The 13466-nt window shown below is 48.9% G+C and overlaps 1 protein-coding gene across 1 annotated transcript; it reads right to left on the bottom strand.

Annotated features, from left to right (window-relative positions):
* Positions 1-6709: 6709 nt before the first annotated feature.
* On the bottom strand, positions 6710-11863 carry LOC144721825 (G-protein coupled receptor 26-like). The gene is made up of 3 exons (XM_078599746.1): positions 11199-11863; positions 9378-9491; positions 6710-6948 (listed from the first exon to the last, which is right to left on the bottom strand). The coding sequence occupies exons 1-3, from the start codon at positions 11861-11863 to the stop codon at positions 6711-6713; spliced, it is 1017 nt and encodes a 338-aa protein (XP_078455872.1). The 3' UTR covers position 6710.
* Between the last annotated feature and the right edge of the window lie 1603 nt (positions 11864-13466).

Genomic DNA, 13466 nt, shown 5'->3' on the forward strand with positions numbered 1-13466 from the left:
TACTTCACCACGCCGGTTAACACAGATTGGTCAAGATGGGGGTGGGGGGGCATAGACGTGAGAGGATAGAGTCACCGTACAACATTTTTTGTATTATTGAATTGTCCCCTGTTGATCACTACGTCGCATAACCCCGCGAACCAGGAGCCGCCTATGACAACTTGGCATGCATTGCGCTCACACATCTACACACCGCACAGGCTCCAACCTGCTTAGCTGTCGAGCTCGAGTGAATTATGGCTCATTTGGTCATAAACGTAGCTGTAGAATGCAGAACAAATAAATGTGCCCTCTTAGTCGTGATTACTCACAGACCCTATTATCGTGGAGGAGGCTCGGTTTTGAAAAACACGTTGTTTGTGTTGTAGAGCCACGGTGACTGCTTTAGCCATTATGTTAAATTACACTGAATTGCAAGCAATAAAACCGCGAGGTAATAGGTGGTGCAGAATACGTATACGTTTCCGTGCTGTACTGTTTAAGATTGATAAGCTTAACATGGAATATCACGGAATTATGCAATTTTAAAGGGAGCTGTATGTGCCCCAATATTTTAAAACCTGTGGTTGTTTACATAAAGCGACACAATGGACAGCTTTACTCGATTTCCAACCATGTCCTGCTCATGTGAAAAATATTGTTTTTTATTACAAAAATCACAGCTCGTTGTCAGTAGACTGTTGGTTGAAAACCTCCCTAGGTCAAGCAACCAGTTACTTGACCTAGGGAGGTTTTCAACCAACAACCAGTTGCTTGACCTAGGGAGGTCAAGCAACTGGTTGCTTGACCTAGGGAGGTTGCTTGACCTAGGGAGGTCAAGCAACTGGTTGCTTGACCTTACTTCACCATTCTGATCAGTGCGCTTGGTGAAGTGGCGGGAGGGGGCAGCAAAATATCGATTCAGATGTCACTCACTCCTGATATTAGCCGTGGCCGAAAAACGAGTTCAGGTTGCCTGGTTTGTAGCTTGTAAACCACCGGGCCGCGTACAATCTGCATACTCTATCTTTCAGATTTGATACTATAACGAGATCCAGCCCTTTTCCATTACGAATCCCCGTTCAGATCCGAACAAGATAAACCGTTTTCTGTAGGGCCGCTTCTCATCCGACCACAACAAGCTGTGTGAACGTCCCCTGCTGCAATGCAGCCGTTCAATTGGATCGTCTCTACACATTATTGGGTGTTCAAGTAACCTGATAATGAAGCGCACGTGCCACCTGTGGGAGCCGCAGCGTATTTATGCGTCTATTTAAATTCATCGAAAACCATTTCAGCTCAAAACTTCCATGTGGGGTTGGGGGGAGTATTGAGCCGCCTGCTCCGCTTCGAGAAATCGAGCGGTTTCGTGCCGTTGCGATGGGGCGCCGCGGGTTTGGTGGGCGACACATTTCGCCGTTATCCGTACGACGGACACCATTCGTTGCTGCTCCTGTAGATAAGCCTGACGATGGGGGGGGGGGGGGTCTCTTCCCGGTGTGTTCTGCTGCATGATGTTTCCTTGCAGGTGCGTGTGGGGAGCGATAGAGCGGTAGTGCAGCGGCTAGCCCTACGAACCCGTCGAACCGAGTTCAATTCCCGCTCACGGCCAACACCAGTGACGATTATCTGAGCCGGTCCTGGGCCATCCAGAGGTCTACTCCGCCTCGTGCTGTATGAGTACTACGTTTTGCCAATGATTACAACTCGCTTCAGCACACACCGAGCTACAGAACACACCCGTGTGTGATGTAGCTTGGTGTATACTGGACTAGTAATGAATTGGCATGTTCTGTTTACGTGACAACCCTTAATAATTTACTTTTGTCGGGTGGTGGTGGGTTTAACGACACATTTATATATTTACGGGATCTAACCCCAAAAGAAACCTGTATTATGGATGATATTGTTCGCGAAAGCCTATGCGTAAAACTGGGATTTGTCCTTTTTTACGTTGGTGTAATATCACCCTTCGACCTTTTCGCTTTGGCTCCTGGGACCAACTGCAGAAGCGACGCTGGTCTCCCCAACAGCTGCGTTACGAGTCTCAACTCTGATGCCATCGTTGTGAAACCGGGCAGAGAAAGGGGGGTTGGGGGGGGGGGTCACGACACAACGACCGGGTTCACCCCCCCCCAGCACCACTCAACACGTGAGTCCGTTCACGACCCAAGAGCCAACGGGATTAGTTGGAAGGTATCACCCTGGGGTAATGTGCACCATTGACAGTGTCCACCGTGGGCAGAAATCTTTACGTATATTCCAATATATACGCAATACTTTCAGTTTGTATATGCACACTTTTCAACTTTATACTCCACATGTTTTTTATATAAGGTATTTTTTTTCTTTCAAAAACCATATTCTTTCAATGCCATTGTTTTTTTTATCACAAAGAAGCTGTCATGATGACCTTGCTATCGTACATGGTTGTGATCTAGAGGTACAATTAAAAAAAAGAGAATCACTGTAAGCATTCGTCACTCTGGGTTCTACCCATAATCCTGTTATTGGGCCAATGGCTCAAGGATTTAAGAGCAGCGCTGCGAGCTTGTCTGCAGACGATCGTGTGCACTTGCAGCATACGGGAACGATTAGGCACGCGTCAAGTGGGGCCCTCTGGTTGTGAATGGCTGTGCGGGTGAAACACACAGGCCTTCCGGCGCTGCGGCCATTCCAAACATATAACAGCACCACGACCAAGAAGCGAAACCCCTTTTGACTGCCTTCATTTGGCTACTGCGAGATGCTGCTGTGGTGTCACGGCTGGCGCACTGGGCTCGCAATTGCCAGTGAAATATCCTGGCGAGCTCGTTTAAATAATGGGCACGTTACCCCCCCCCCTCCTTTCTCCCCCTCTCATCCTTCCCCCCCCCCACCATCCTCCCCAGCCCACCTCCCCGCCAGTAAGTCAATCTGGTCGCGAGTGGGAGCTGGTAGGGTAAAGTGTGGGTACTGGCACCTCCCCAATGTCTGCCTATACTAGAGGTGAGCTCTAGACGGCCGCTTTATTTATATGCTGCCTACGAGTGTTTCTTAGCCAGAGAGGCACTTTTGATCTGACATGTTCTGGCATGCAGTGAATTTTACATGTCGAGTTTAACACTGTGTGACTTCGCTGAGAGCTGGCTTTAAAATGTCCTCCCTGTGAACCGTGTAGGATTTGTTTCCCCCCCCCCCATTCTTCCTTTTGGCGACCGCTCTTCTAAGCCCCCTGCTGTGCATTGCGTGTCAAGTCCAAGGATGATTCAAGAGATGTCGTGTCCATGCCGTCGCGAAGGATTCCTCCTCCGTCGGCCGTCCGTCCGTCTGCGACGGGTGGAAATACGTCGAGCAATGGCATATCAATGTCTAGACAAGAGTCTTGTCTGCGTCAATGAACAAACAAAAGTATTCCATTAGCGCGTCGGATTTCGTACACTGACCGTCGAAGGACGTGACTTTGGCGAGACGCATCGTCGTCGGAAGGGCCTCCTTTAAGACGACGGAGGAGAGCGAGCGAGTGAGCGAGAGAGAGAGAGAGCGAGCGAGAGAGGGGGTTACATAAAGCCCAGTTAAAAAAAAAAGTTTACGAAATGATGAACGAAGCAAAGTGCCGAATACACCGAGCATCTTGTTTCCACTGATCGTAAAAAAAAGAGCCAGGGGAGGAGTTGCCCCCGAGAGGACGACCACCGCGGTTCGCGTGCGAGGCTGAGATGGATCGTGGCATCGGAGGAACCGCCGTGCGGGTTGAGGACGGGGTGGGGATTGGCCTTCATCCAAACGGTGGACAGAGCATGGCCGCGTGATGATGGGCATCGTGGACACATTTCAGCAGGGATTGGTTATTTAGACGACGAACTAAAAACAAAACGGTTCAGTCTCGAACAGATGTATGCTGCAAGGCGTTCGTTCAGAAAGCCAACGCGCTGGTGGCCTTGAAATGTTAATTTGTATTGGCACGTGGAAGAGACGACTCGAAACTTTTTACGCAGCGAGTTTTATTCCGTGTCCATTTAGCCACACACAAACATCTCCATATATATAAATACTGTACAGTAGTGAATGAGAATCCGAGCTTCGTCCAGTTATACTTTTCGTAAAACATTTAATAATAGTAAGTCATTATTACTTTCAACGGTAGCGGTTAAAGAAAATAGTAGTTTTTATAAAACTCCACGTAGAAACGACACCCATTTCGTATATATATCTGCGCACGACGAAGATTGCACATGGTCCATGTAAAACGAGTAGTTCTGAAAGTTCAACACCGGTAACGACGACGATTAAACGACCAGTGTGGGAGTACCACGACATTTTAGTGCTCTGTGTGCACCTAGCCTGACACAAGCGCAGTGGTGACGTCATTCACTTAGTGTGGAATTACGGGCTTGCGTTTTTTTTTCAAAAATAAGATCGACAACATTGACTGGCAATGCACAGCCAACCACATTTGTGCTGTACAAAGCGACACTCCGACGCGTGTGAGGACACGAACCATATCGAGTTAGTACACCCCAAGGACTGGCTGCGCGTGTCCGTAACCCCCACGACCTCTAGCCCCCCCCCCCCCCCGGGTCCCCTACCCGCGGTCCCTAGTCAGTTATCTCGCTCCCCACCGACCAATCGGTTGGGTCGTCTTCCACGTGATGCCTATTGCTTGTATGTATAATGTCTACTTGTGTGTCCGGGGCGTTTGTCAATCCGCTGCTTGATGAGGGACAGTGCTTGGTGGGGGTGAGGGGTTGTGGCGGGGGAGGGAGTGGTTATTTGACCAAACTTCCCTACGATGGGTCAGTGCCGGATGGTGAAGAGGGGGGTGGGGCAGAGAAAGACATGGGAGCATAGAAGTACAGCAAACTAACGTGTTTTTTGTTGCACTGCACTCTACTGCCCACAATGGAGCAGCACGTGACGCATGTTTAATGCGCGGTGGTCACGCGACTCTTTGCGGACCGCTTCGTGATGTTTTTTATTTTTTATTTCGGACCACCGTTTCGTCTTCGCGTGCATTGCGGTTCTTGAAAATACTGAGCTTTTATTTTTTTCGTTGTTACAAAATTCGAAAAATTTACTCGTCTTGTTATTGTGTTTTCCGACCTCCTCCTCCATCCGTATCCATGCACTATCCAGGCTCAGCTCTGCGTTGGCTTCCGAGATGTGACAAAGATCGGACGAATTCTGGGTAATTTGGTTTTCGGTATTGGGTGACATTGGCTATCTGGAAAAATAAATATCCTTAGTACAAATTGCAAATTGGCCCAAGTCGTATTTTTGGAATGTTATGAAGGGGAGGGAGGAGGTGGCGGTCGTTAACGTCTATTTCTAGGGCAGGATTTGGAACCATTTTGGCTCCGTGAAATCCGGCTTTCGGGAGCATGAGAACAAAAGGCGATCCAGCCGTCTAAGTAATAAAATGTATATCATCTAGCAGGCAACGTCTTTATAAACTGAAAGGAGCAGCAAAGCGTCGTGTCAAGTTGTGGTGATTGCATGGTCCAGCACCCCCCTTCCCCAGAAAGTCACTCAGTCCCAGGCTTGATTGCAAGGCTTTTTTTGTGTGCACAAAACACCTCCCATAATCTCAATCGCACGTCGCCTGCAATCTGAGCCACGCGGTCACACGAATCGCTTGCCCCCTCTCTTGGCCACTACAGGATACATTTCCTCTTCTTGCGCGTGTGGTTTTTACAACATGAAGTCACCTGAATAACAGGGCTTAAGTTCATCCAGATCCGCCTAGGGCTGAGCCATGGAAAGTATCCCATGGGAAATTAAGCCCTTGTGTGTAACGTCCTCGGTAGACCTAATGCTGGGATCCAAACCAAGGCACATTCAACACACCAAGAGGTATACGCGTCACGCCTTAGCCCCTTGCACTACAAGGCGAGGGACAAACGCCCCTATAAATCATTCATTCATTCGGGTGGTGTGTGTGTGTAAATGATAATGCAAAGCCATCTTTGCCCACCAGTGCCACAGACCCATTTATGGACACTCGTTTACAGTGGGGTAGCGTGGTTGGTATGGGTTTTGGTGTGTAAAGGAATGAACGAGGGTGCATCCTGTCCCAATTTGACCTCTTCGTAACCCGACGTTCGCACGACCCTTCAGAGTCTTGGGCTCCGGTGCAATTGCGCTCGATAGAGAGGCCACTGCCCATTCAGCATAATGCACGGAGGTGCGTGGCGTGCACTGATGTCCGTTTGTGATCCATCCATCGCCTGTAGTTCGTAGGTGCTATTCTACATCGTGACGTCTCAAAACTTCGGTCGTCACGACCCTCCACGGTACCTCTTCACCTTGCCCTGCCTCTTCCGTCCAACTACAGAGACGACGTCTATACACGCTGCACGCGTCTGATTTGGGTAAACAAGCGGATTCGAAACCAATATCGACCGTTATGCGTCTGCACGTGTGTCCCACGTGGTATAGAAATTACCGATAAAACACATCGTCATTTATTTGACGCGGCACGCTTCTCGCCACGTGCCTATCAGTCATCAACGTGGGGGCAGCTCGTAAACCACGTGCGTGCCGAGACGGGTCCCACGTGGCACAGCGCACGCACCCACGCGGTGATGGGTCGCGGGGACCCGCATATTGAGAAACCCTTCCTTCTCTACAATGTGTCATCATGGCACTGCAATTATCTTTGATCCTGACCCCCCCCGCTCCCCCACCCCAGCCTATACATTATTCTCTTAAATATACTTTCTCTATATAAAAAAAAATAATAATGCGTTATCTCAAGTTGCTCTTTGACAGGCGCTGTCGTTCTCCGTGTCCTGGGAGCTGGGATGCGCGTGGCATTTATGCCGCTCTCGCCTCAGAACTTTGTCGAGTGGCTTCTCCCACACCTTCCTGTACTGGCGGCGCAGCAGAGAGTAGACGTAGGGGTCTAGCGCCGCCTTGCTGTACGCCAGGCATCTGCTGAAGAGCGCCCAGTGGTGCCCCACTGTGACAGAGGGCGCGATCTCCACCAGCCTGCGGCGTGACCACAAAAACAGCGACGGTGCACAAGTCACAACGCGAAGGTACAGCCCCGCAATGTCAATGGCTCGCGTCACTGCTGGCGGAACGGGCCCTCCATCTAGAGGGGTTTAGCTTAGATCGCGTAAATATAAATGTGCCGTGAAACCTGCCACCAGCCGACGCAGCCAATTAGTGAGGGTTGTCACGTAAACACAACGTGGCAATTCGTTTCTAGTGCAGCACACCGCCTGTGTGTTGGAGAGTAAACCCACAACATTGACAATTCGAGTACGGCGTTTCGCCGGTAATTACAACCAGCATCCTCAGGTGATAGCCAAAGTTGCGGAGCAATCCTCCGGTCTCGGTCTTAGAGGGATAAATGTGGTGTCGTCATTAGCCAACTAATAAGGTGCGAAGACCAGGGGGGGTGTAATCGATGCATATAAATTAAAATGGAAGTATATTACCGGTTGGGTTATTAATAGGGTAATCAACATAAATATGAATAGGGTAATCAACATCCATAACATGCATAACATGCATGCACAACGCGCATGCGCGATGCACATACATTGGCATGTTTTGTTTACATGATGAGCCTTACTAATTGGCTGTGTCGGGTGGTGGCGGGTTTAACGACACATTTATATTTACGCGATCTAAGCCCCCCCCCCCCCCCCAAAAAACACTCTGTATAATATTGGTTGCGACAGACTGCGTGTTTAAAGTGAGCTTCTAGTGATCGCCTGAAAGATATGTGGAGTGTCCGGGGGGGGGAGATGGGCGAGCAGGTGGAGGGGGGGGGTGCCCAGGATGGGTTCCGTTGGGCCCAAGAGTGTTCGTTCAGTTGCCTCGCGTAGACATGAGGCCGCATCCATCCACCGCTGGGTCAGTCCACCAGGGAGACGCGTTTCAGTGATCTAATCTACACACGTGGCCAAATGCCCTCATTTCTATACCGTTCGCATTGTTATTGCAATACGAAAGAACACGCTATCGGGGTGATTTTTATTTTATTTGTGTATAGAACGCAGCCGATGACATTCATGCGAGCCCGAGTGATAACATTGACACGTTTATCGGTAAACAAAAAAAAAATCGTAAAGTTTGCAGCGATTAAATCGATCGCAGCAATGAATGTTATCGCGGTTGAATTATTCATGACGCAACGACCAAAGCCGTGCGATTGGGGAAGGAAACGTTTCCCCCCAGCACACGTGTACATCACGCGGGTGAACTCGCCGTAGGATTGCCACCAGTGATGGAAGGAAAAGCGGGACGCGTCGTGGGAAACGAAGATGTCTCACGACAGGGAGTGGGAAGAACCGCATCTAAAACAGGCATCGTCCAGAGTGTTGTACGATTTACGCGAACGACAAACGACTCAACGTCTCTGGAAGACTTGGGATGTCCCAGAAAAGCTCCCGCAAAATGACCAGTAACAAAAAAACGCAACGCATTAGTCGATAGCACTGCTCCTAAATGTCGCCTCATCTCCACACTTACGTCACTGACGGCATCACCCCTCCTTTCTCGTATCACGCAATAGCTAAAACTATTTTTTTTTTATTTCACCAGGTAAGGTCCACTGAGCTATATAGCTTTTTTTTCGTAAGGTACCTGGTCATAAATGATAGCTCCAACGAAGTGGCTTATCACGTGGGCATTTTTGCAGCCAAATACTCGTTACGCATGTTGATTCTAAATGTGGAGGGAAGCACTTGAGGGCCCGGAGAAAAATCCACAACTACGGAGAGAACATGCAGACTCTTAGAGAAATGTAATGTACTGTTGAGTACAATATATAATTTACGTACAGTATTTTGGTGATTTTTAAAAATAATGTTCTGTATTTTATTGTACCCCGCATAATGTGTGTTAAAGTTTACTGCTGTACACTAGCGTTGAGTACGGTATTTTTAGTCATTTATTGTAACGTAGATACGGTTTGGATGACGATTACCCTTTGTTATCTCGTGGAAACATGACTTTGATTTACGTCGTTTCAATATTCGTCCCACCTTTTAGGAACTCATCCTCAACGTAAACCGGTTTTTTTTCCCCACACACATGATATATGTCCAATGAAGGGCTATTGCCGAAAAGGTCTATTAGACATATTTCCCCCTTGTTAGGGCCGTGCTATTGACGAATGTGTTTTTTGTCATTTGTGCTCATGCACCCCTGCCAAATAAAATATTACCCGCGAAACGCTTCACATGAAATAAAAAAGAGGACTGAGGGTGGAGGGGGTACGATCCTGGGAAAACCAGAACGGGTGGAAACCAATCACCCGTCGGCGGTCGATAAGCGTGGAGAAACGTGTACATGGACGTATTCTGAACTTCTTACGCGCCGTACGAAGCCATCCGTGCTCATCGGGGGGGGGGGCAGGGGGGTGGGGGGGTGGGGGGCGAAACGCAGTGTAAACTCGCGCTAACCTTGTGATCACGTAGGGCGCAAAGCAAAGGACGAACGTGCCGATGAAGGTGCTGACTTTCCTCGCCGCGCGCTGTCGTCGCTTCTTCTGCTCCACCAGGCAGCGCTGCTTCACACTGCGCACGCATTCAGCCTTTAGCACGCGCGCACGCGCGCGCGCACGCGGCCACGACTCGCACGCGCGCGCACGCGCAGTCTCCTTCCCAATCCCACCCTCCCCCCCCACTCGTTTCTTGAACGCACTCTTAATCGCCCACCTGTTCGCTGTATTGAGAAATGTGGGGTTTGATAGACGAGTAGTGTTTCGATTTAAAGCTTTCATGACTGCAGGGATTCATCTTCTTGGTTCTTTCGGTAAAGTCACGTAGAAGGGAAGTTATATTATATTATTATATTATTTTATTGTGTTTTATTTTTATTATTTTATTACTTCCCCTCTACGTGACTTTACCGAAAGAACCAAGAAGAAGACGAGTAGTGATTAACTGTTGGACGCTGCCGTGGTTGTTGATGGCTGTGAGCGTAATGAACGTGCAATTCGGAGTTCGCCGGTTTGATTCGTACTCCAGTCGCGGCGGTTATGATAATGTGTGTGTTTTTGTTTGTTATCTACCACGTCTGTCCACCCAGCGGTATGGACGAGTTGGTCAATCGGTAGGTCGCGTAATGGAGATGGGGTAAATCGTGGGTTCTCCCACCTCCTTCCAAGACGTCTTTGGAAAGCGTGAAAGAGAAGGCCAAAGCAACATATCCTCCACAGGGGAGCCCTGAAGAGGGATTATCGAGAGCTGGTTCCTAGAGCAGGCAAATGCAGGGCTCCACCTTTTTTTTACCTGTTAACTAATTGATGTGCACCGTGACGCTTGTTGTGAGATAACGCGTGATTGTGTTGTTTGTTTGTTCTGCCTGTGTATCTGCTTTCCTATCAAACTAAATCTAGCCGATGTAAGTTGACTTGCTGGTTACGTCGGTACGTACACTTTGAAACGAAACCATGCGTTGAGTAAAACGTTGAATCCGACACAATGAGATCGACAAGGGAATTTGTTTGACCGCCAATCAAAGGGCATGTGTTTTGTCTTATACATACCGTCCAAGACTGAATATGTAATACTAAGTTAAATGACCGACGTAAATGTGTAACTTGATGTCAATGTTACTTATGGAATATCTATAAAGTGGTTAGTTGTGGTACATCATACGTATGCTAACTAGAAACATCCGAAAAGAAACCAAAAATGCGTCGAACTTTCCCCCCCGAAAATTATGACTCGGAGTTTGATGGGTTTCGTTCATAGGAGCTGGGGTCCATTTCAAGGTCTGCATTGCTTGAAGCCATGTGCTAACCCTCAAGTATACGTTCCCCGTAATCGGTGAAGAGGGTAATTTGTATCCCATGAAGCGTAAAGCTCAAGCCAATAAAAGTTGGTTAAGCCGGCTTTCGATGACATTTGTACTGCATTTTTAAAATCCCACATTATGCAATAATTGAGAGCATTTAAATAGTTGCACTGAAGGCCTATTTGCAGCATGCGGTTATTTTACTTGTGACTGGAATTGAACCACGAAATGTGAGAATTGAATCGTCGTGACCGGTGTCGCGTCGGGTTGCACTCAATATTCAACAATGCGGCCCGCAGACAATGTCAACACGTTGTATAACACAGAAAACATTGACCTCAATACCAAACATCGCCTGGACGCGCGCACACTTGGCGTTCGCTTGGGGTCGCGCGCGAGGTGGTGACTTGAGGTGACGTCCTCGCTCTATGATTACGCACGGTGGGTGCGAAGGAGGGGGGTGCGAATGGACGAGACGTTACCTGGGATGGATGTCCACCAGCAGCACGAGGGTCTGCATCGTGATGACGTCGATCCTCTTGCAGTGAAAGCGCGCCACTTTGAGCACCTTCATGTAGGTGACGCAAAGCACGAGCAGCGAGAGCAGGAAGGTGGTGCCGTGGTACACCACCGTCATGGTCGAGAACGGCAGCCACTCGCTGTCTTTGGCCCACATGGTGCACGAGGCATAGTTCCGATGGTAGTCGAACCACTTGAAATAGGTGGCCACCAAGGGAAAGCACAGCGAGTGGATCCACGTGTAGCTCATGATGACGGCCGCGTCCTTGTAGCTCATCTTGGTGGTGTAGCTCAGGGGGAAGACCACCGCGACCCAGCGGTCTAGGCTGAGCGCCGCCATGCTCAGCATGGTGTTCGTGGTCAGAAAGGTCTCTGTGAATCCCAGCACCTGGCACAGGCAGTCGTCGAACGGTTGTTCCTGAGTGATGACCCCGGCCAGTGTAAGCGGCATGTTGAAGAGCGTCATTATTAAGTTGCACGCGGTCAGGTTAATGGTGAATATGCTGGGCACTTGCCTGCGAATATCCGAGCTGTACACGTAGCACACCAACACAACCAGGTTCGACAGGAAAGACACGATCAGTACCACGACGATGAACAGCGACAGCAGGGTGTCCCCAACGTCCATGTCTCCTTATTTCTTTGGTCACAATTTCGAGGCGTAAACTCTCCGTTTTTATATTTGCTTCATTGGCCACCACGGCACCGTTGTGATCATCGTGAGAGCCTCGGTATGATTCGCGAAAATAGATGAGCCGACGAGATGGTTAACGGCGTCGCTGAGCGCGTCTCGTCTCGAAATCGTAACACAATTCAGATGCACAGCGCTCTCCCTGAGAGGCAGACATTCCGCGTGGTGGTCTCCAGCCAAACCGCCTGTAGTTGTCATCTCTGCTCGACGAATCGGTCCGCTGAGAACCCCCTCTGCAGCGAGACGGCGTGCTTTTGCTTAAAAGCCAGGGCTTGTTGGCAGAGCGTCGCAGTTGACCGGCGTGGTTGTGGATGACGGTAGTGGCTGGTGGAGGTGATGGTTTATTGCAGAAGGCGAGGAGGTGGCCGTGTGGGAGGACGCGGTTGCTGTCACAGCGCAAGGGTTCAGTGGAGACTGCACACCCGCACACGGCCAACCCCTTAAATGCTGTTGTCTCTTTCTAGTCGCCGAGTCGCTGCTCCGGTTTTTTTTCTTCTTCCTCCCTCTGCTGCACTGCACAGTGACGTACGTGTTATCTGCTCGCTTTATAACCGCGGGCAGACAGGCGCGCGTTGGGGAGAGCCTTTCTTTTCAAAAGCAACTGGGGTTGTTTACCACGATCTCATTATTGTTTTCCCACCAGCTCTGTACGTTAATGAATAATTTAAGATGCCAGCGGGTGTCAGATTTTGCTGGCGAGTCTCTGCACATTCGCATCTGGTCAATATTGTTTTGTACCCCTATGGGTTAATATGTTAAAAGAAACAAAAATCTGTAAACTAGCGTTCATGAGATTTTCACAGTTAATATAGTTTGTATAGGCTGCACTGTCACGTGTTAAATCCTCGTGTAATCTTGCACAAGTACTGCAGAACATATAGAGAGGAAAACAAGTGTTTCATAATATGCAGATGCACCCTTTAAAAGTGTTCACGTCAACAACAACAAAATCAACATCATCATCATCATTAATAAGATTGTATTTTGTTCTAATAAAACCGGAGTATACAAGAAATCGTATCGAGTACGTGCGGTGTCTTATCGCTTCACTTTATTTCCACAATGCTTATGTAATGGCACATCGAGATGCGTTGGACATGGATGCATTTCTCTCACACGGCGTGTGGAAATGCATCCAAAGCCCTAAGAAATTCAGAGTGTGGGGGGGAGCGGGGGGTGGGGGGAAGACGCGCGTTGGTTGTACATTTTAGAGGAACATTGAAAGTCCATTCGTTGAAATACGAAACGTTTGCCTGGGAGTCGCTTAGGCAAAGACGGCGGTGCCTTGATGCGGTGCTAATGAGCTGTCCAGGGTGCTGAAACGCTGCCTGCGTAGTTGCGGTTTTAATTCCTGCACCCGCACTAATGAGCAGTTTACTAGGTAGGTTGGGGATAAACGCTTGGAAGAATTGCACATCACACACGCGTTGCTAATAAGGCAGTGTATTTCCACTAAAGCAATGCAATGGCAGTAATTGGCATGCTATGCACTGTAAACGATAATAAAGATATAAAGCGTGTTCAATGCTTTAAACACCCA

The sequence above is a fragment of the Lampetra planeri genome, chromosome 12 (genome assembly GCF_965212315.1).
Source record: "Lampetra planeri chromosome 12, kcLamPlan1.2.h2, whole genome shotgun sequence".
In the NCBI taxonomy this organism is placed as follows: domain Eukaryota; kingdom Metazoa; phylum Chordata; class Hyperoartia; order Petromyzontiformes; family Petromyzontidae; genus Lampetra; species Lampetra planeri.